Raw genomic sequence first — 23,851 nt, forward strand, 5'->3', positions numbered from 1 at the left:
TAGCTAAAACAATTTTGGTAACACTTTACAATACGGTTCATTAGTTATTTACTATATTAGTTAACATAAACTAAGAATGAAAAATACTCCTAAAGCATTTATTACTCTTAGTTAATATTAATTTCAGCATTTACTAATGCATTATTAAAAGTTTTATTATAAATTGTGTTTGTTAACATTAGTTAATGCATTGTGAACTAACAATGAACGGCTGTATTTTTCATTAACTAACAATATAACAAAGATTAATAACTAGTGTAATAAATGTATTATTCAGCTATTAGTCAATAAACGTATTTAGTCAGCAAATGATAGCTTATTGTAAAGTGTTACCACAAATTTACGTATAGAAAAAAGTAACATACATTCATGTTATTTAACCTTTTTATGTTTATTCTATCTTTTCTATTTATCTTTTAAATGTATTTATCCTAACGTACACCCAGGCTGTACTTAAATCAATCTTTAAAAACAATTAAAAGACATTATAAAGGGATTTTAAATTTGTAATTTTAATGAGACTGCTTTTATGTGAAAAATATGATTAAAAAAAAAAAAAAAAGGCTGGTGCTGGAGAAGCTGTTAAGCGGTCCCTGTCATGATGTTACCATTAGGGGGTGTCCATGCACAGCCCATAATAAAGCACAACAAGTAGTGCAGATTTTCTGTGTCTGAATGCAAGTTAAGTTTCTCTGCATACTTTCCATTGTCTCAGAACACTTTATCACACACTGTTGGTTTAGGCACAGAAAGAAGCACACTCATTTGCTTTTTCGCATTTGAAACACCATACTTTTAAAATGTTTTTTTTTTTCTGTTTTGCTGAGCAAGCTTGAACCCGATCACCGTTTGATCTCTTGCTCATGTTCATATGTGCCCTCTCACGTTCCCCCCTCCTTCCTCCCCCGTGTACTATGTACACTCCCCCTCCCTCTTGCCAACTCTAACTCCCCATTCTCTCTTTTTCTCCTGCACATGCAACCCCAGGAGCGCACGGAGCAGGCACGCATACACACCAACGCCACAGAACCATGTCGGACTCAGAGACCCCAGCTCCTGCAGAGACCCCTATCCCAGCACCCTGTGTGGCCATCAAGGCAGATTTAGACAAATGGTAAGTGACTGGACCAGCAGTCATGTATGGTCCATAATATCGGTCTGTACTCGTCATGGACCAAAAATTTTAGAAATTGTTAAATTCTCTAGCTCCAACATGTAGAAATATTCCCACATAGATTTATTGTTGCTCTTGAGTAGTTCGAATCATGCTGGGATTGATGACATTCAGTAGAATTATGATACACAGTGTAATTTCTGCATCGTGATGGCGATCCAAAATGGAGGGAAGGAAGGACCTTCCGCTGAATGTGAGGCGGAAGGTTCGCAGAGTGGGATCCTGGTATTTTTAATAAGATTTAACTCGATTAAGTTTAACGAGTTTTAAAATGGTTTGATTGGTGTCAGTCTGATTTGAGTTGGCACCAGCAGTGGTGCCGCTCATTAAGAGCATTCTGGGGGTTTTCTTCAACTTCAGTTCTTCCTCACGGCCGATTGGCTGTTGGGAATGTGTCTACGTCACTCTTTTCCTCCCGCTCGTCCTACCATCCCTGATTTCCTCTCTCAATCTTCGCTTCAATGTTCTTGCAGCTTCCCAGGCCTCGCTTTGTCATGTTTGAGTTTTGACTAATTAAATGAGAGGGAATTATTGAAGTTTGTGAAAGAACCTTTTCTCCGTTTTTCCTTGCACTCCCACTAATGGGTTTTACTGGTTTTATATCTAGCAAATAAAGGTTCATGCTGTCTTCCCTCCTATTTAGAGTTTCATTGTGTTTCTTCTCTCTGGACCATTGACACCAGTCATTGCTCAAACTGTATTTTGACCCTAATCCCCAGACCAACTTACCCACCCAAAACATAGATTGGCTGGTTTTGGTGTTTGTAGTGTCGACAGGCCTGGGCAGCATGAGAAAGCAGATAAGGTTAGCACATACCCTGACCTTTGGTGTGCAAGGACCAGATAGGGGGTGGGTGTGGGGGTAAGAATTTGGTTGAATAATGTGTCACTGTTTTATCTGAAGCACTGAGACCCACCTGCCAGGACATTTCAGATGTCTTCTTATTCAAGACACCAACAAGCTGAAGAGATGAATCAGGTGTTTTAATTAGTGAGACATCTAAACATTTTGGTGGGTGGTTTCCTTGGTCTGGAGTTTAGAAACTCTGCTTTAGAGGATGTAAAATCCAACAAAATCCACTTATCCAAAAAGGATTGGTTGGAGGGCAGGAAAAATGGAGAAAAGGTACATCTGTAAACAGAAAAGAAAGATGGAATGGCAGAACTGTTAACAGTTAAAATGCTACTAGCAGGTCAGTTTGTCATTGACCTTTCTGTGATCATTTTAACCAGCAACTTGCATGTATTGCTGACTAGCTGAATAGTTAACCTTAAAGAAGGTTGACTTAAAGTAACGTATACCACACTGGTATTTATAGTGCCCACGCACATGGTTAAGCGTAGATGTGTGTGTCTGTCATCCATTATAGAGTGTGACATGTACTATTCACTGGATCACTTTACACCTGGTCTAAGCATGTCATGGTAGCCATCTTGTCAGTTTTTTGTCATGCTGCTGCTCCACAAAGGAGATTCATCATGGGCTTTAAAACCAGAAGAGGATTAACATTACAGGTTTAACCCCAGAAGCTAGTAGTTATTCACAGGGAGAATGCATCTGGCTGCTTGTTGCGGAAATTTGTGAATATGTGACCTTATGACCTTGAGATGTTCTCCATTTTTTACATTCTAAAGTCAGCCACAGAGTTATCATACAGCCATTTTGTCCTATGGAGTGTTCTTCCAAGAATGTTAATGCAAATCACAAGTTAATCTTTTACACTTTAAGCACATTTTCCTCTCATTTGTTTTAGCATGCCTGCTCTTGTAGTGGTTGGAATGCATTGTTCTAGTTTTGGGAGAAGCCCCCTTCAGGGTAAACAGTGTTATTTAATCTGTCAATAAACAAAAGCATCTGGTTTATCAACATAGGACAGCGTTGTTACAAGAGCTCCATGTGGAAACTAATCAATTCCTTATGGATTCAGTTTTCCAATTAAATTATTCTTTAGGTCAAGTAAAATTATTTCCTATTTGGTGTGTTTAGGATCAGAGCACTTTTAAGCCGTGCCCTTTTTCCTTTTGCATTATATATGTGGAGGACTGGCCATCATGTGAATTATTCAGTCTTAATTTGGGGAAGGTGATCATCCCCTACCCATCTGTCTCATGCATTTTGCACTCATTCTAATTTTACACCTTCAACACTGACAGATGTCAATATTTGACTGGTATGTAACTATGGTTTAATTCATTTAGTGCAGATTTGATGGGCTTCAGCACATTTTTAAATGAATTGGTCTGTCTTTAATGGAATGTCATACAAAAGAAGATGAGTGATTAAATTATTACACAATGTTCAAAAATCATTAATTATTCATGTCGTTACAAACCTTTGTTCATCTTCAGAACACAAATTAAGGTATTTTTGATGAAATCCGAGAGCTTTCTGACCCTGCATAGACAGCAACGCAAGGCCCAGATAGGAAGTAAGAAAAATACTGAAATAAGAATAGTTTTTAACAATTTCTTCACTCTTTGGACAGTCCACCACCATTATGGAGAGTATCACATTGTTATTTTTGTTTCCTTTGCGCACAAAAAGTATTCTTGTAGCTTTGAACCACTGGTCACATTAACTATTTTAACAACATCCTTACTACGTTTCTGTGCCTTAGACGTGGTTCGACCCTTGCTGTCTATGCAGGGACAGAAAGCTCTCAGATTTAATCAAAATTATCTTAATTTGTGTTCCTGAAGATTAACGAAAGTCTTACAATTTGGAACGACATGAAGGTGAATAATTAATGACAGAGTTTTCATTTTTGGGTGAACTATCCCTTTAAAGAACAGATCATATGATATTTTTAAAGTGTCCTAATATTGTGTTGTCTACATCAGGTTTAATTGCATCTAAGGTCAGAAAACATTGTACTTTTCTGAGCTTTCTGAGCTTAATTTCTGTAAACCCCTCTCTTCCATTAGCCTACTCTGCTCTAAATTAGTCAGCTGACCAAGTCTGTTGTGATTGGTCTTTCCATATACAATGCAAGCGAATCTGGCCCACAGCTCAAGTTTAGCTACTGAACTGTAAACACTTTATAAAACAACAATGGTGGATATGTTAGCCAAGTGCTAACATGTCTAACTGATTAAACAATGCAGTTTGTAATCTAAAATATGTCACATTCTGTCTACATTAATAACACATTCCTAGGAAATAGTGGGTTCACAGCAAATTATCAGAACTATTTCAGTAAGAAAGTAATTTCGTGGTTTACCTGAAAACCTAAAACTGCATTAGGTATACATCAAATATTAGAACATAAAACTTTACATTTTGAGCACTCGATTGAAAATGTATACATAATACTTGAAGGTTGTGGTTTGGAGACACTTGTTGGTCCAAATAAATAAGGTACGGACTTCTTTCATGGTCAAGTGTTTAGCGAATCCTGTGTTAAACTCACTAAGATTAAAGAAGCAGCCCTCAGCAAAATGTCAAGCACACAACAAAAGGTTTGAATTGTATTGCTGTGGTATTGTGGACAAAAATTAATTTTAACCACTGATTGTTCAGTTCATCATCTTTCAGCAATCAAAACAAAACAAACTTGCTTTCACAGCACAGAACACAGTGTCGTCTTGTCATGATGTAAACACACCAACTAGCGGAAGTGATTGTGGGCAGGTCAGAGTGTTCATATTTCGCAGTTAGGCGGGAATTATGTTAATATGTTACCTAACGGCGTATATCGGTAACAGGCAGAAGATTAAAAATATGACAACTCACTAAGGCAGTTCAGACTCGACTCTTTCTTTTGAAAGACAATATATTTATCATGCACTTTTTTGACAACTTTGCAGACAGTTTACATTGAAGGATAGCTACATTACAAACATATCTTTCGCAAAACTCATGACCTGCTCTTTAAATCTAGCTTTTAAAGTAAATGTGCTTTTCCCGCCAATTTTACACCACAGACTAGAGTGTTTCGATATTTGAATCCCAATCAAAATGTCTTCAAAAACAACCACGTTTTGTTGGCTTTTGAGGATTTCAGACCCTAATTGTTTTTGTCCAATAGCAAGCAGCTTGTCTCACACTGTTGATTATTCTTGTGCTTCACAATGGTCCATTCTCCCTTTGCGCGTCTTCTCTCTGAATCTAGCATTCCTATTAAAATGGCTGCCTATGAAGAGGAAATGCCCTTGGCTGGTGAAATCCCCCAGTACATCCTTACACCTACGTCACGTGGCTCACCAGAACCAGTCTGCATAAGGCGCTTTATATTTAAATTGACCAGCTGTGTGTTACATCACCACTCTCTGAGAAAAGAGAGAAAGCGAGGAAGAGCGCGCTTATGTCACCAGGCGAGATGCAGCAGATGATCGGTGGGGGAGGGAGAGACTAAAATCATTTTCTCTCCAGGAGAGGGGCTCTTTTCCTCATAAGTCACGACATCTCTCTTTTTTAGCAGTAGGCTACCTGCTTGCTCTGTCATGTGATTCTAGGGCTCTATCTTTCTCTTGTTCAGCTGGATTATCCGCCTCCCTCCCTTTGCATCTCTTCCCCCCCTTTGCTCTGTCATTCCAACCCTCGTTTTCGCTCCATCACTCTAATGCAGTGTGTCAGTGTCTGCCGTTGTTTGGTGTGGAGAGGCTCAAATAATCTCACTCGCACAAACGCATACACACTGTCTCATTCACTCCCAGGCTCCCAGCAGAATCCGGCCTATCATGAGTACACATTTGATATGGCTAAAGACACAACCAGAGTTATGTAACGTCGTTAGAAGGACAAATCTGCATTTTTGTGTTGTGTATGTTGATGTGAATCAGCATATGTGTGTGTGCTGGAGTAATGAGTGTGTTTTATCTGTGTGCCACAGTGTAAAGGAGAATGGCGAGGAAGCGTGTAAGGAGCTAATGGAGGCGTTTGCTGCCTGTGTGAAGAGCAATGCTGAGGCGTCATGAGGAGCTCTAGATGCAGGAAAAGTAATGCACATTTACATGCTTCATTTCCTTTTACTTGGTCAGACAAGTATTGTATGTCAGTTCAGTTTTCTTTTCTAAATGTGAATATGGCTGTTTGGTCAGTTTTTCACATTAGATTGTGTGATCTAAATGTAAGATGCACTGATATAAAAAATATTTTTGTATAACAACAAAACATTATTCCCATGTCATGGGTGTGAACTGATAAATGGCTTATATTTATTACAATTCTATTCTATTTTGTCTACATACACTACTAGTCAAAAAAGAAGTCTCTTCTGCTCACCAAGCCAACATTTATTTCATCTGAAGTACAGCAAAAACAGAAAAACTTGACATTTTTGTACTATTTGAAATAACTGCTTTTTATTTGAATATATTTTATTAATTTATTCCTGTGATGCTGAATTTGCAGCATAATTCATTCAGCAACACAATCCTTCAGAAATCATTTTAAAATGCTGATTTTCTGTTCAAGAACCATTTATTATTATTATTATATCAATATTTAAAACAGTTGAGTATTTTTTAGGATTCTTTGAGTAGAAAGATCCAAAGATCAGCTTTTAACTGAAATAAAAAGCTTTTGTAACATGATGCACCACACAGTTCAAAAGCTTGGAGTCAGTATTATTTTTATTTAGTAAGGAATGCTTTAAATTGATCAAAGTGATGATAAAGACATTTTATAATATTAGAATGAAATCTGAAGGATCATGTTACTGTTTTTGCTGTACAAAACAAATTAAATAAATTCAGACTTGGTGAGCAGAAGAGAGAGAGAAAAAAATCTTACTGTTCAAAAACTTTTGACTGGTTGTGTAGGTAAAAATAAATCACTAGATATTTAGGCTATAAAACATTATGAAGTATAGCATGTAAACAGGTGTTCATTTTGAGATTTGCTGAAAATTGAATTCAGTTGTTTTTTATAATTTGTTAGTGTTAAGGAATTTAATCTAATGTAATGGGGGAAATAAGCATACAGAACATTACAATATTATTCAAATGTAATATCCATGCTAATAAGAAACTAGTTAATAGTGAGAAATTGTCCCTATACTAAAAGTGTTACCTTAATTTCTTATTGGATTAATCTTGGAGTGTAGACAACCTTCAAAAAAAGTCAAAGTAATGAATTTACTTCATTTGACTTACTAACTAATTTCATTACACAAATATGTGACCCTGGACCACAAAACCAGTCATAAGGACAATATTTGGGATACAGCTGTTTGAAAATCTGCAATCTGAAGGTGCAAAAATATCAAAATATTAAGAAAATCACCTTTAAAGTTGTCCAAATAAAGTTCTTAGCAATGCATATTACTAATCAAAAATGAAGTTTGGATATATTTGTGGTAGGAAATTTACAAATTATCTTCATGGAACATGATCTTTACTTAACATCCCCATGATTTTTGGCAAAAAATAAAAATCGATAATTTTTACCCATACAATGTATTGTTGGCTATTGCTGCAAATATACCCGTGCTACTTAAGACTGGTTTTGTGGTTCAGGATCACATATTTATGTTCTTGTATTACGTGAAACCATGTCAACTGGAAAAATATTTACTTATTAGCTGTCCATTATTTCTGTTCGTTTTCAGGGTTTTACTGCACTGAGTCCTCCACCTTCCCAGCATTCCCTGCAGCTCATGGCACTGGACTAAATGATGGGGTTTGGGGTTCGGCAGCAGAGACCATATTTGCGTCTCTTCCCTTCTCTACCCCCCCCCTGTGAAGCTTAAATGGATTCCTCCAACCACCAACCTCCCCTCCCCTTTTGTGGCTGATTGTATTGATCCGATCTGTAGACAGTTTGAGAGTTGATGTAAATGATGTGTCTCAGATGCTTTTGAAATGGAATAAAATTTTAAAAAATGTTTCAGCATTGTGAATTTGTTTCACAATGTTTGTTGTAGTATTTACGTAAACCTCATTAAACAAAAAGCTTTCATTAACTTGCTTAACAGATCCCGTCTGTCCAAAAGTGACATCTAATGAGTCACTGTGGTTTTATACTCTATGTACAAGTCCAAAACCTTAAGGTGGATGCAGTGAAGTGGATTGTAGGCAAGGATTATGTAGACTTCTGTAATGGGTTTATGAGAACTAAAGTAGGAGATTAGGCTTTCCAATGTCACTAATACTCTAAACTCCTCACTTTGACTCATTAAGAGGCGCACAAATACACCCACTCAAATCCCCAAATGCACTTATCCCATCAGTCAATCAATCAGATCTTAGGCTCTTTCATGAGCTGATCTATTAGCAAACAAGCAAGAAGTGTGAAGACTTGTTCTAGAACCAAGAATAAAAATCCTCAGGGTTTGGACTGTGCTCACACATACTGGTTTGGTAAACAGTACAAAACAAGAAATTCAAGCTGATTATTAATGCAAAAGCCTTGTCACACCAATTTTACCGCTTGCATAAGCAGAGAAAATTTTGGATGGTGTTTCAATGAATCACTACTCAAATGTGACTGGAGCTTCATGCAACAATCTCAATATCTAACTATTTTTTAACCGGTTCAGAGCAGTGAAGTGGGTAATACTGATACTGGATCACGATTTCTAGGTTGGGGAACCACTGGGGGTTCATAGGGGAACTGGGGTGTTCATGAGTAAAGGTAAATCATAAAAATATCAAATGAAAACGATTCAAGTGTTTTAGAATAAAATATTTATGAATATGTAGAATCAAGTATTTACCAGAACCAAACACGAAATATGTTTTCTTTTTAATGATTCAAATATTAAGTAAAAGCTCAGATGCCACTGAACCGAATGAAACTCAAATATTTTGCTGATTATTGCTGCTGAAAATGGTCAGTTATTGTCATGTTTTGAGCTGTACTATTCGGTTGGACCAGGAAAAACATTGTGAGTACTATAGACTGTCAAAAGTTGTAACAAATCAAGGAGAAGAGTGCAAATTCAATTCAATTCAATTCAATTCAAGTTTATTTGTATAAAAAAAACTGTCTGAGGAACAAAAGGCATTTGTGGTTGGCCAAACTGAACCACTATTTCCAAGGCAAGAATCTTGACAATATTTGTGTCTGTTCTTATAATTTCCAGTCAGGTAGGTGAAATATTAAGCTAATATCTTAATACTGCTTGTACATATCTTTACCACCTAAATTAACTTTAGCTTGTCAAAATATTGTGCCCTTTCCTGCTTATTAAGTCTTGTCTATATGATTTAGCAGCTTCCACACCTTTTATTTCCTGGTTTAGACAGCATAAATTAGCAGAACAAATTATTCAGTGGTACATTAACCTTGCAATCCAGGCCGTTGTTACATATGAGTATCTTCAATATGGCAGCGAATCCAGGTAACTGACCAAATCATTATGTAAGTGCAAACCCTCTATTAAAAACAGGCTATTTTTTATTTGTTTCCATGCATACATGAGTAACAGACATTAAAATTATAAAACGTGTAAAATCTGAAAGCTACAAAAACTCATACCTTATTTTTACGATTTCAAATCGTGACTTCTTACACTTATACTTATACCTACACCCTGCTTTACCACGTTTCCAGGAATGTCCCACGTTAAAGCCGACATCCTTCTGCCTCTTCCATCCAGAACAGATTTCGGTTGTCATATGTAAGACTTCCTAAAAAAGGGAGGAGGGTGTGCTCCTGGAGGTCTGCCAGACAGGTAGGAATACGCAATAACTTTACAAAACCTTGTGTCACGTAGAAAGGTTACTGAATGTGTGTTTGACCTTGAGAAGCATCATGTGAGGGGAAAATATGAAAGTGCTGAATTGAATGCTCAGGTGAATCCGCAGGAATCACTTCTGCCTGCTGATCTTTATCAGATTACACAATTAAATTTTTTTTGTCAGCAGATAGAAGCTTTTTAACGCGTTTTTAAACCTTGCAATCACTCAAAGTACATAATATAGGTACTCTCACATAATATATGTTCCAAAACAGTTGTAAAATATAGACTTAAGAGCTCAAAGAGCTAAAGCAGTGCCCCCTGCTGTCTGGACTAAAAGATTGGACTATAAACTACTCTCAACATTTTGCTATGCCTGTTTGTGGGTGAGATTAAGAAATAAAACCCCCCAAATACACGCCCATTAAATTGTTGGGAGATTTTACAATAACTTCTTGCCTGCAGAACACGCCCAATGTCTTTGTCTCTACTGCCACCTTGCGTTCACACATTTAACTGCAGGGATTGTGCTTTAATTTTAGCAATAAATAATAGACAAAAAAGTGCATTTCTTTACATTTACATTTCTGTTCTAGCTAGTCCTAATCTAACACAACTATCTTGTATGTATGCAAGTTGTTACTTGTTTATATGAACTAAAGTAATTTTATCTTGTGAGAAAAAAAAATGTTACAGCAGTTGAGTTACTAGTTTTCATAAATATTCATTAATATCAAATAAAACTACAAGAGATACACTAACTATTGGAATAGTAACTAGTAAGGACTAGAAACTACTGAACAGTTCAGCTACAATGGAAAGTGAAAAGTTGAACAACAGATTCGTGTAAATTCAAAGGCAAAATGTGCAATTTGTTTTAGTAACAATGGAATATATTCACTACCAGTCAATTTTCTTGTGATTTTTCATTTTTCATGTTTTTTTTTCTGCTCACCAAGCCTGCATTTATTTGATCCAAGGTAAAATAAATATTTTATAAGTTATAAATTATTAATTTATAAGTTATAAATTTTATAAATTAATATTTGTATAAGTTAAAAATATTTGTACAATTTTAAATAACTGTTTTCTACTTGAATATGTTTTAAAATGCAATTTATTCCTGTGATTTCAAAGCTGAATTTTTAGCATCATTTAGCATCATTACTGTCATATCTAATATTCCGATTTGCTGTTTAAAAACATGTATTATTATTATGTTAAAAACAGCTAGATTTTTCAGGTTTCTTTGATGAATAGAAAATCCAGAAGAACAGCATTTAAACAAATCTAATAAACCTACGAATTAAATTCCTGTAACTCGCTTTGGATAAGAGTCTGCTAAATGCACATGCAAATGTAAAAAGATTGAAAACTAGCATACTCTGCAAAAACACAACTATCAAAGATGGATATTTTCTTGCAAGCCTGTGATTTTTTCTAAAAATGACAATGATGGGATAGCTAGCCCATAAATGTTATGATAACAAATGATCTAAAATAATGTAACGCTGCCCAATGACAATAATGCGCGGAATGAGTTCAATAATGTGAGGGACGTGCTCCCGGGCGGAAATGGGGTGGGGGGGCTATGACGAGCATGTTCGATGGGAATCGCGTAAGGGAGGGGACGCAAGCAGCGCAGAACCCGGATGCTGATGCTGCTCGTGTCGGATGGGGAGAAGGAATACAGGGAGAGTGAGAGCAAGAAAACAGAGAAAGGCCCCGCTGACAGAGGGACTACTATCCCTGCGGCCACAAGGCAACCGAAGCGAGCGGATTAAAACCAGGCGGTTCCAAGCGGCTGTAACGCAAACCCGAGACAATGACTCCAGGCGCGGTAGCCGAGGCGACGGGAGGAGAGCGCGAGAAGATGCTGTGATATGCACATAGCCAGTGCGAGCGGGAGGGAGGGGAGAGGAGGCTCCTACGCTAGTTAAAGATGCTTGTTTTTTGACTAGAAATGTGCTCCGTACGAATAAAGCGAAGGGAATTCTGCGCAAACGCTATAGCTTGCAATAGCGCAGTGTACTCTCGGTGGATTTATTGACGGATTCGTGTGAGGGAAAACACCGAGGCTTTCTTTCGCGAAAGGGTGGCTGTTTTCTCCCGTACGATTCTCCCGTATTTCCGGATGTGAGGCCTGGAAGATACCGTAGTTTATACCAGGCACGGGACGCTCATCCTTCACATCCAAACATTTATTAAAATAAAACGAAACACTTTGAAGAGTCATTGACAAACGAAATAGACACTTAATCTCAGACAGAATAATACGTACAAGGTGTCACACACCGGATGTGCGGCTCTTTCGCAGAATAGATGTGGTCAAGTATTTAATAAATAGGTCACTTGGAGTTTGAGAATAACGGGAGACTACATAATCAGTCTATATTTTTTAATAAACTGATGACTGAGGCAGCCTACCTAATATTCCTAATATTCATAATCATTTTACTCTCATTCACAGCTAGGCTATTATAGTATCGGCCCATATCCTGACAGATTTAATCGTGTCCCCTCATCATTCTTCCAAGACCAACCACAGGCCGTTTAAATCGCAATAACAGTTGCAGTTTGGCGTATAGGCTCGGCTGGACGCGCAACTCCCTGTTTGTTTTCGATATTTTCTAACGGAAAATGTTACCGATTCATTTCCACGAACTTTAAGGAGACGGCAGATGTTTGGGAGTAGGCCACGGCACTGACATCACGCCTCAGCATCCCTGTGTCATCGCTCACCGTCTGTGATGTCTGTACGGCGGAGCTACTATGTGAGCAGGACAGACGCCAGTGGATACATTGTGAAAATACACTGATTTACCCCCGTAATATTGTGACACAAAATAGCGGTCGAACGAAATGTCCAGTAAGGAGTTGTCGGGGAGTCAGTCAGCTCAGTATGTCGGGCCCTACCGACTGGAAAAGACGCTGGGGAAGGGCCAGACAGGTAAGAGCATTTCCTCTTTGGGATATTAGCACTCAGTTAATGCATTGGGAATAAATTCTGCTCTACATCGCGCGTCTCATTAAAGAATTAATCTATTGAAAGGTTGATTCGGCAATAAGCAAAGCGGTTAATGTGTGTGCAGGGGTGTTTCAGCTGATGAAATGTAATGAGGCACGGAGGCAAGTGACAGTCTAAGGGCAGCGTTTGAGAGAGGAATCATCTTTCTGGCGTTTTGTTTTGGAGTCATGAGTGGCAGTGATTCATATGTGCTGTTTCAAAGCCTGAAAGTGACTGCAAGCTATTTATTTCATTAGTACTTACAATTGTTATCCAGCAGTGATCCAGAGAGTAAATTTCAATACTAACGTTCTTAGATGTTCAATTATAAATAAAGGTTGCTAGTTACTGGTACTTCTTCTTTTGCTATCCCATTAGAGACACATACACTACCAGTCAAAAGTTGTTGAACTGTAAGTTTTTTATTGTTTTTTAAATATCTTTTCTGCTCATCAAGCTAGCATTTTATTTGATCAGCAAATAACTGAAGTACAGCAAAAACAGTAAAGTTTTGAAAGATTTTTACTATTTAAAATCACTGTTTTTCTGTTATATATTTTAAAATGTAGGCTAATTTATTCCTGTGATCAAAGCTAAATGTTCAGCATCATCACTCCAGTCTTCAGATTCACGTGATCCTTCAAAAATCATTCTAATAAGTAACCCTGGACCACAAAACCAGTCATAAGGGTCAGCTTTTGAAATAGAGATTTATACATCATCTGAAAGCTGAATAAATGAGCTTTCCATTGATGTATGGTTGGCTGACATACAACTATTTAAAAATATCTGGAATCTGAATTTGAAAAAAAAAAAAAAAAAAAAAATCAAAATATTGAGAAAATTGCCTTTAAAGCTGTCCAGATAAAGTTCTTGGCAATGCATATTACTAATCAAAAATTAAGTTTTGTAATGTTTACAGTAGGAAATTTACAAAATGTATTCTTTGATCATTGATCTTAATATCGATTTTTGGCATAAAAGAAAAATCTAATTTTGACCCATACAATGTATTGTTCGCTATTGCTACAAATTTGTGCTACTTATGATGGTTTAGTGGTCCAGGGTCACATATGCTGATTTGCTGTTTAAGAAACATTTTTATTATTATAATTATCAATATTTAAAACAGTTGAGTATGTTTTTCTCAGGATTCTTTGATGAATAGAAAGAACCAATCTGTAAGGTTACAGATTGTTAAAGATTTTCAGATAAATGCTGTTCTGATTTTCTAAGGATCATGTGACTGAAGTATTTATTCTAAAATTCAACTTTGAAATCACAGGAATAAATTATTTTTAAAACATATTCAAATAGAAAACAGTTATTTTATATAGTAAAAAAATTTAAAATTTAAAAAAAATTAAAATTTTAGAATTTTACTGTCTGTACTGTACTTTGGATCAAATCAATGCAGTCTTGGTGAGCAGACAAGACTTCTTTAAAAACATTAAAAATTTCACTGTTCAAAAACTTCTGACTGGTAGTGTATATATGCCATTGTTACTTGTAACAAATTGCACATTTTTGACTTTGAAATTTAAAAGAATCTCAACTTTTCACTTTCCATTGTAGCTAAAACCTTTTATTACTAGTAACTGTTCAGCAGGATCTAGGCCTAACTAGTTACTATTCTAATAGTTAGTGTATCTCTTCTAGTAGGTTAATTTAAAATTTCATAATTATGGAAAACTAGTAACTACCTGAACTGTTGTAACGTTTCTTCTCTCTTCTCACTAGATACAATTACATTTTAACAAGCTGTATGTAATGACTAGTATGATACTTTAGTTTAGTTAAAATGTTAGATTAAGTACCCGCACCTAGACAACTAAGATCCAGCCCCGGACGCCAGATCCCGTTAGAAAATACAACTTTGTCTAGTAACAGAACAACTAGTCAGCAGAGTTGTCAATACCCAAACCCTGTTAACAGCAAGTCTTGTCTGGTATCCACAAATACCCCAAACGAGTGTTTAACAGTGTTCTATCAGCCAAGAAGTTAACCGAGGAAAGCCAGAGAAGAGCAGAAGCAGGAGGCGAGGTGATGATGGTAAAACTAAAAAGTGGCAAAAAGTAAGGAGTTTATTTTAAACAAGTAACAGCTTGCGTGCAAACAAGGTAGGTGTGTCTAATCAGTAAGTGCTAGGAAAACTTGAACCAATGCTATTAACTTAAAATGAGTTTGCAAATAATTGCAGTTGTTACCAGTAACAATAAAACAGGTAAAGCAACTAGTAAAGGAATGAGTATACTATGTAGTATACTAGTGTAAAAAGTAGTTTAAATTTAGATTACTAAAATTTAGATTACTAATAACTAACAAAGGTTCTAGTCATGTAAACCTGGATACTAGTCAGTTTTAAGGCATAACAATGGCTTGTCACCGATCTGTTCTGAATGCAAAGGCCACAAAGATCCTGTTTGTCAGTTCATTGTAAAAAGCATATGAATGCACAAGAGTGATATAGATCTACATACATTAAGAAGTGGTCGGTTTTTTGGCAAGTGAAAGAGGGTGTCCATTAACGATTTATGTGACTGTCTATATGAGCAGTGTGTGCTTGTACGTGTGTTTTTAGGTTATTTTTTTGGAGTGTGCATAAGTCAATAGCGTTTTTGGTAGTGATGCTTTTTTTTCAAGTGTAATAGTTTCTAAATGAAAATTGATTACTTGAAATTGTGCCGTCTGGATTTTGCAGACATACGTTGCCTACTTTTCAGGTTTTATAAGCGCATCTCATCTGGATTTTAACGTTTTCCACTTTTAAAATGCTTCTATGAAAAATGACCATCTGTGTTCCTCTTGGCAGGTCTGGTGAAATTAGGAGTTCATTGCATCACGGGACAGAAGGTTGCCATAAAGATAGTTAACAGAGAAAAGCTATCAGAGTCTGTTCTTATGAAAGTAAGTTTTGCATTCAATAAATTTACAACTGAAATGTATAAATGCTTACACAGCATTTTTTTATTTACAGTAACTCTTCAATAACATAGCAGCTGCATAACTCAACAACTGCTTTATTAACCACAGTATATGCTGCATCTGCTTTGATGTTCTGTGCTAAAGAAATGCAAGACTCTCCCTGCCAAGTCATTTTGTCCATGTCTACTGTTGATCGTCAGACTCTTGTTAATATATTGACTATATTAGTCCACTTCTAATTAAGAAGCTTAGTTATTTCCTACATCAGAGTTGTTCTTTTCCCTATTCAACTCTCATTCAATGTTCCTCGCTCTCCCCATTTCTGCAGGTGGAGAGAGAGATAGCTATTCTTAAACTAATAGAGCACCCTCATGTCCTAAAACTGTATGATGTGTACGAGAATAACAAATATCTGTAAGTACTGCTCTGTTTCTCCACACATCTGAAGCATGTCTGGCCTTGTCTTGTCTTGTCTAGACTTACATCCTGCAATCTCTGGAGGCATGCTTATGTGTGTACCATTTCATGTGCATCCATCTCTGTGCATTTGTTTCACAAATGTCTTTCTCATTCTCTCAGGTATCTAGTGCTGGAACATGTATCCGGTGGGGAGCTTTTTGACTACCTGGTAAAAAAAGGCAGATTGACCCCTAAAGAGGCTAGAAAGTTCTTCAGACAAATCATATCTGCTCTGGACTTCTGTCACAGTCATTCTATATGGTAAATGTCTCTTTTTACTTTTTATTTATTGTGCTGCACACACAGATTCCTTTGTAGGTATATTTTTTTCTATATTTCTGCATAATCAGCATTCTGTTGCAAGTATTGCAACTTTAAGATTACATGGATATGTGTTGAGATGAAAAATTGTTATGTGGCCTGAGCTGACTTGCATTATTTCCACATATGGGTCACTCTATTTGTGCACAGATACACTACCGTTCACAAATTTTTAAAAGAAATGAATACTTTTATTCAGTAAAGGTAGATTAAATTAATGTTATACTATATGGCTATTTACTTCTACTTATCAAAGAATCTTGAAAATGTATAATGTATAATTTACTAAACAATATTAAGCAGTAACTGTTTTCAACATTATTATTAATAGAAAATATTTCTTGAGAAGCAAATCAGCATATTAAAATGATTTCTGAAGGATCATGTGGCACTGAAGACTGGAGTAATGATGCCAAAAATTTTTCTTTACCATCACAAAAAGAAATTACATCATTAAAAATAATCAAATAGACAACATTTATTTAAATAGTAATAATTTTTCTTAATATTACTGTTTTACTGTATTTTTGAACAAATAAATGCAGCCATGGTGAACACATTAAGAAACTTCTTTCAAAAACATTTAAGAAATCTTATCAACTCCAAATATTTGAACAGTAATGTTTCAAAGTTTACTTATTTATTTTTTGGGGCATGTTGAACATAGTTGAATGTTGAAACAAGCTAGTGTAAATATAATATATTACAAAACTTGATTTATTCTTGTTAAATATACTTCAGGGTATGCAACACAAAAATAGGCCATTCTCACTCTGTAAAACAATTATTTTTAGGTAAAATATTACAACATTGTCATTACATTTTTTTTTCAGCCACAGAGATCTTAAGCCAGAAAACCTCCTGCTGGATGAGAAGAATAATATCAGGATTGCTGACTTTGGCATGGCCTCCCTACAGGTTGGGGACAGTCTGCTGGAGACCAGTTGTGGGTCAGTAGTTTGTGTTTTTGTGCTTTTAATACTGTATTAATGAAGACGAAGTATTAATGCTCTATATTATGTATCTGCAGATCACCCCATTATGCATGTCCTGAGGTCATCAGGGTAAGGATGCAACTCTTAGAGCGAAAGCACCACATGTTTTAATGTAGTCTCGAAGATTCATATTCTACAAAACAACCAGTGCTTATCTGTACTTAGTGTTTTATTTTTATTCACAGGGAGAGAAATATGATGGACGTCGGGCAGATGTATGGAGCTGTGGGGTTATTCTCTTTGCTCTGTTGGTGGTAAGAAGCTTACTGCATCTTGTATTTGTCATTTTCCCCACTTTTAATACCTTCCTTACATGCTTTATTAAAAAAGTCAGTAGCTGGAAAATAAGTGTTTTAAGGGATATTGCACTTAGAAATGTGTGTGAATTGTACCGTCTCATCTCACAGGGAGCGTTGCCCTTTGACCATGATAACCTGCGTCAGCTGTTGGAGAAGGTGAAGAGTGGAGTATTTCACATGCCTCACTTCATTCCTCCAGACTGCCAGGCTCTCCTCCGTGGCATGATCGAGGTCAACCCTGAGAAACGCCTCACGGTATGCAACACGCATGCAATGCACCTCTTTTTTTATATAGCAACTAGTGATGTAACGATATCAAAACCTCACAATAATATCTTGATATGAAGTCCACGATACGACATTTAAAAAAAAAGACAAAAATGAAAGTTTTGTACATTTTAAAGTTAAATTATTCTATTTGATGCACTTTGAGAGTTCAAAATTAAGAGCTCCAACCTGTGTTCTTACCTAAGAAAACTTAAGTCAGAAAAGGGTCAGTGAATTGACTTGTACATGAACTTTAAGGGGACTCAACCCTCTTTTTAGTTGTGTTGTACTGTTTCAGTCTGAATTACATTCACACTGGTGTTTTAGGAAGCCAAACAAATTAGAATATAATAATGATAATAACAACAATTTTATATTATTGTTATTCTTATGACAATAATAGGCATATATTGTAAAACAATTGAACTGTAAAATAAATGAAACAGAAGTGAATTTACAATACTTCTTTCCTAATTTCTACACTTGAAAGAGATATTTTGAATTTGGACTTGAGTAACATTACCCTTTAAATCACTGTCAGCAATTCATGCTGCACTTTAAAGCTTTTATTTTGACAGAAACGGCAGTAGGGCTTTTATTTTGATGGAAAACTCCAGCTTCAGTGAAAACAGGCTTAGAAAAATGACAAAAAATCATCTGCCGCAAAAATAAAGCATAACTAGTGGCCGTTGCATTCCTAAACGCACGCTGAACTCACAGCACATGCAATAAATGAGTTCACTGTGAACTCAGCCGTTCTAAAGTGCGGAAAACACCGGATCATGAGCTGATAGCCTGAAATTGATGAAGGGATTAAGCCATGTTGTGCTTTCGGTTTTAGTTCGTTTGACTGATACTGTGCCAAAGCATAATAGCCCAAAACACAACTTTAAAGACCTTTTATGTTAGAATAATATGTTTAAATATACTTTAAAAACTACACCTTTTGCCCCGAAAAACCTATTGTTTCATATCGTCATGTGACCACGATGATATCGAGATACCACAATATTGATAATACCGTTAAATCCCTAATAGACATCTAAACTGCATCTACACTCCCGTGTTGGGGTCAGTAAGCGGCTGCATTTATTTGATCAATAATATAGTAAAAACTGTTATAATGTGAAATAATATTACAATTTCAAATAATTGTTTACTATTTGAATATATTTTATAATGTAATTTATTAAAAAAATGTCATCGCTCCAGTCTTCAGTGTCACATGATCCTTCAGAAATCTTTCTAATATGCTGATTTGGTGTTTAAAGAGACATTTCTTAAAATGTTGAAAATAGTTACACTTGTATTACTTTACATTTTTGTCAGGATTCAAAAGAACATACATTATAAATATACATATATTTACTGTCACTTTTATTCAAATTAATGCATCCTTTCTCAATAAAAGTAATAATTTCTTGCATTGCCAAGGAATGTTTATGATAATTCTTGTTCTTTTCTTTTCTCAGTTGGAAGAAATACAAAAGCACCCCTGGTATCAGTAAGTATCCTGTGAAGTACCTTGAATACTTCAAAAAAAGAAAATTATGTACTGACTCTCATGCCATTGCAAACTTGTATGGTGTTATTTTTTTCCATGGAACAAAAAAGGAGAATTTGAAAAATATTTGAGTGGCACTTTCTCATACAGCAACTGTTTATAGTATGTCTCTCAAGCTCCAAAATGGTTTTTTTTTTTTTTTGCAACAATCAGACTAAATGTTGCTTTCAAATGAAAATTTTGCCATTCAATCTAGCATCAAATTGCATGTCAATGACATTATCTAACGTCATGGGTTCTCAAACTTCTCATGATAAATTGTCATTGACATGATGGCTTGTGTCATATGTACAAGCACATGTACAAATAACATCTTAAATTCAGGTCTGCTCTTCAAACAAAGCTATCATATGTCATTTGAAGATCTGAAGAACCTGAAGAACCACTTTTATATCCATTTCTTTGTCTTTTTTGGAACTTGACAGACATGGTCACTATGCAGTGCAAACATTCTTCTTCTGTGTTCCACAGAACTATTCCATTAAAAGTGTTCCATTAAAACATAATATTTAATGTTGCTGTATCTAATGCCCACATGTGCACTTCACATTGATTTGCTTGTGTGTCTGTGTGTCTTTCTGTCTCAGAGGGGGCAGGAATGAGCCGTGTCCAGAGCAGCCACCCCCGAGGCGCGTGTGTGTGAAGAGGATTCTTTCTCTTACAGATCTGGACCCTGATGTTCTAGAGAGCATGCACTCCCTGGGTTGCTTCAGAGACCGTGTCAAGCTCACCAGAGACCTGCAGTGTGAAGAGTGAGTCTGAACTTCTGTCTGTGTGCTCAAGATTTCAAGTATTTGTACTTGAAAAAAGACACAACTGACCACAAAGAGATATTTCACTCAAAAAAATCATGTATGACTTAGTTTCTTCAGAAGATATTTTGAAGAATGCTTTTGTCAGTACAATAAAAATCAGTTCTTCTGACTTGCATCTCTCCCTTCCCAGGGAAAACCAGGAGAAGTTGATCTACTATCTTCTGTTAGACAGAAAGGAGCGCTACCCTAGTTATGAGGATGAGCATCTTCCACCCAGAAATGATATTGGTGAGTGACCTTTTGCAGTTCAGTCCTGTGTGTGTTGCTGTCATGTTCAAAGCTAGTCATTGAACACCACGAGAATAGTTGGTAACCTAGAAAGCACGTTGGTGCTTTAGGCCTGAAAGTAAGCCAGTTTCATTTAAGGGCTCTAAGGCAACGTCAGTGATTTGTAAATGTAACATATTGAGGGCTTGTTCCCCAAAATAAAGAGATCAAGACCAGACCAGGACTAAAAAGAGACTTCAAGGTGGAGAATCATCATCATTAAGAGGCTGACAGGGAAGTTGTAGCATGTAGTTGTTAGGGCAGCGTAGCGAAAGCAGGTGCTGCAGGGTGGATCAGAGCGGGACTTCCTAATGTATACAGAATACAAGTATACTGAGTCACAAGTTGTCAATCTGGCATCAATGCTGACATGATTTTTGACATTTTTCATTTACTTGCAGACATTTTCTTTATTATTTATTATTTGAAAGGTGTGTCTCTCCCTGATGCAGCTACACAAACTAAAAAAAGTAAATAATCAAAATAAAATTGCTTATTAAAAATCAGTTCATAAGAGTATTTTAATTACCCCACTGGCAGATAATTTTACTTATTTTAAGAAAACTGCACTTAATTTAGTTTTTTTCTTCCTGGAAACAAGACTAAATATAATGCCATTTTGCTTATTTAGTAAATGCGTCTTAATTTAAGAATTTTTAGATATTTTGACTAAAAACAAGACAAAAAAAAACTATGTAAGATAAGCCTTTTTTTAAAAAGTGCACCAAAATAAAAGCTTGAAGGTTTAACATGTGAAAGTAAAGAAATTAGTATGGAAATATTATATTACCACTGAAGTGCATTGAAATAAGTACTATTGTAATCTAAAAAAGCTAACAACAGCCCCCTTTAAGTTTCAGGTACAATGCGAAAAACTGAAGAGAACTATTTTTTTTTTATTCAGTTTAGTTTTTTGTCACTGAAAGAGTTCTAAGTTGCACTGCAAAAAAAGGCTTATCTTACTTAGTATTTTTGTCTTGTTTTAGTCAAAATATTAAAAAAATCAAAAGATGCATTTACTAGATAAGCAAAATAATATAAGATAACATAAGATGACAAAATGCACTTTGTTTTTTTCCCCCTGGAAACCAGTAAAATTATCTGCCAGTGGGGTAAGTAAAATGTTCCTAAAACAAGAGTATTTTACTTACCCCACTGGCAGATAAATGCATCTTAATTTTGGAATTTTTAGATATTTTGACTAGAAACAAGACAAAAATACTAAGTAAGATGTTTTTTAGTGTGGGCCAAACATTAAGTTGGAGAAAAGGAGACATAGCTTATAATTTTGTAGTTAGTGCTCTCTGTATTTCAATGTAATTTTTGCCTCAAAATCTAAGATTGCAACAAATTGTAAGATGTTAAATGTTTATCGTATCGTAGTGCAAATTTGAAAATAACTGCAATCCAATTCGACCAAATGGTGCAACCCTGATATGTTACTGTTCATCATTTCACTGTCATGCCATGATTCGTCTCTCATATAGCACTTGTTGTATCCAGGTACAGTTTACCCTGTTGCTTAGAAGCTTTCTGTCTCTCATCAACACACTGAAAAGGACTTCTTTTTCAGCTTCTATGCTAATTTCCCTTCTAATGCTGTAATACAGATAATCTCTGCTGCATTGCAGTTGTGTATTTTATATATAGTTATATATATAAAACAAACCTTAGATTCCATCATGGATATAGTAAGGTTTGTAATGTGACTTGTTAATGAAGAGTACACATTAGATGTTTGTGTTACAGTGGGTGTATGTGTGTTGTTGTGGTTGTGTGATCAGATCCTCCCCGTAAGCGGGTGGACTCGCCCATGTTGACCCGTCATGGGCGCTGTCGACCGGAGAGAAAGAGTCTGGAGGTACTGAGTGTGACAGAGCAGGGCTCTCCGACACCTCCCCGCAGAGCACTGGATACCTCTGCACATAGCCAGAGGTACATGCAAACTGTTTCAGATAACTATTAACCTTCATCTGAAAGTCAAGCTTGATGTACCATACGTGTCCTTTGTTCAAGTGCCTTTCAAAAAATGGAGATAAAAAAGGTGGTAAATTCACTAATGAGTTGCACAACTTTTGTGCGATAGGCCTATTTTAGCAGAAGAAAATCTTTTTACCATGCAATAATGTGCATTTAACCCATGCACTCTTGTGCATTTATTTTTTTCTTTTCTATGTAAGCTAAACTAGATGCACCTTATTCATAAAAAAGCAGTTTGTCTCTCATAGTTTAATTGAAAAGAGATGTTTGTGTGCATGTTTATTGATCAATAGGGATAGTTCACCCAAAAATGAAAATTCTGTCAATAATTACTCACCCTCATGTCGTTCCAAACCTGTCAGACCTTTGTTTATCTTCGGAACACAAATTAAGAAAAAATGAAATCCAAGAGCTTTCTGGTCCTGCATAGACAGCAATGTAATTGTTCAAGGCTCAGAAAGGTAGTAAGGACAAGTCTCTGCCGCACATTCATTAGACTCATGGTACTCTTGTAAACACATCGATTGACATTAAAGTTAAGAAATTGTTGAATAAAGTCATTATTTTGGTTTTCTTTGCACACAAAAATTATTCTCATAGCTTCATAAAATTAAGGTTGAACCACTGACTGAAATAGTCACATGGACACATAGTCACATTTTATCAAAGTCCTTACTACCTTTCTGGGCCTTGAACATGGTAGTTGCGTTGCTGTCTATGCAGGGTCAGAAAGCTCTCGGATTTCATCAAAATATCTTGATTTGCGTTCCAAAAAATTAACAAAGGTCTTACTGGTCGATTTTTACTAGTTATTAATGATATAATTTTTATTTTTAATAAAATCATAGCAACAGTGAAGGGCATTTTACATGGTACACTGCAGGTTTTTCTTATATGTTCAAACAGGAAGCGCTTGTACTATTGAGTGAAAATATTCTTCATCTTCATCATCACTGTATAAATATTGTATTTTTGTTGTATGTAGGTGAAAGCTAATTTAAGCTAAATTATAGAAATTAAAATTACATGTGTGTGTGACGTTTAGGAGTTCAGAAAAATCAGTAACAATTGTAGCAATAGCCAAAAATACATTGTCTGGATCAAAATGATCGATTTTTCTTTTATGCCAGAAATCATTGGGATATTAAGTAAAG

General features: G+C 35.9%; 1 protein-coding gene and 1 long non-coding RNA gene across 3 annotated transcripts in view; both read left to right on the plus strand.

The window, feature by feature from the left end:
* Window positions 1-955: 955 nt before the first annotated feature.
* On the plus strand, window positions 956-8,001 carry LOC141339198 (uncharacterized). Its single transcript, XR_012355910.1, has 3 exons — window positions 956-1,114; window positions 6,007-6,112; window positions 7,726-8,001. It is a non-coding gene; the product is annotated as an uncharacterized lncRNA (long non-coding RNA).
* A 3,462-nt stretch (window positions 8,002-11,463) lies between these two features.
* Window positions 11,464-23,851, plus strand: part of brsk1b (BR serine/threonine kinase 1b) — a 30,128-nt gene continuing 17,740 nt past the window's right edge. For both annotated transcript variants that reach the window (XM_073844957.1, XM_073844964.1), the window contains exons 1-12: window positions 11,464-12,748; window positions 15,618-15,712; window positions 16,059-16,144; window positions 16,310-16,450; window positions 17,344-17,460; window positions 17,541-17,574; window positions 17,691-17,759; window positions 17,913-18,059; window positions 19,544-19,575; window positions 20,223-20,387; window positions 20,581-20,678; window positions 22,502-22,652. In XM_073844957.1, coding sequence (XP_073701058.1) covers window positions 12,661-12,748; window positions 15,618-15,712; window positions 16,059-16,144; window positions 16,310-16,450; window positions 17,344-17,460; window positions 17,541-17,574; window positions 17,691-17,759; window positions 17,913-18,059; window positions 19,544-19,575; window positions 20,223-20,387; window positions 20,581-20,678; window positions 22,502-22,652 — 1,223 coding nt within the window. In that variant the 5' untranslated portion in view covers window positions 11,464-12,660. The remainder of the gene's footprint in view (window positions 12,749-15,617; window positions 15,713-16,058; window positions 16,145-16,309; window positions 16,451-17,343; window positions 17,461-17,540; window positions 17,575-17,690; window positions 17,760-17,912; window positions 18,060-19,543; window positions 19,576-20,222; window positions 20,388-20,580; window positions 20,679-22,501; window positions 22,653-23,851) is intronic.

This window comes from Garra rufa, chromosome 1 (genome assembly GCF_049309525.1).
Source record: "Garra rufa chromosome 1, GarRuf1.0, whole genome shotgun sequence".
Classification (NCBI taxonomy): Eukaryota; Metazoa; Chordata; class Actinopteri; order Cypriniformes; family Cyprinidae; genus Garra; species Garra rufa.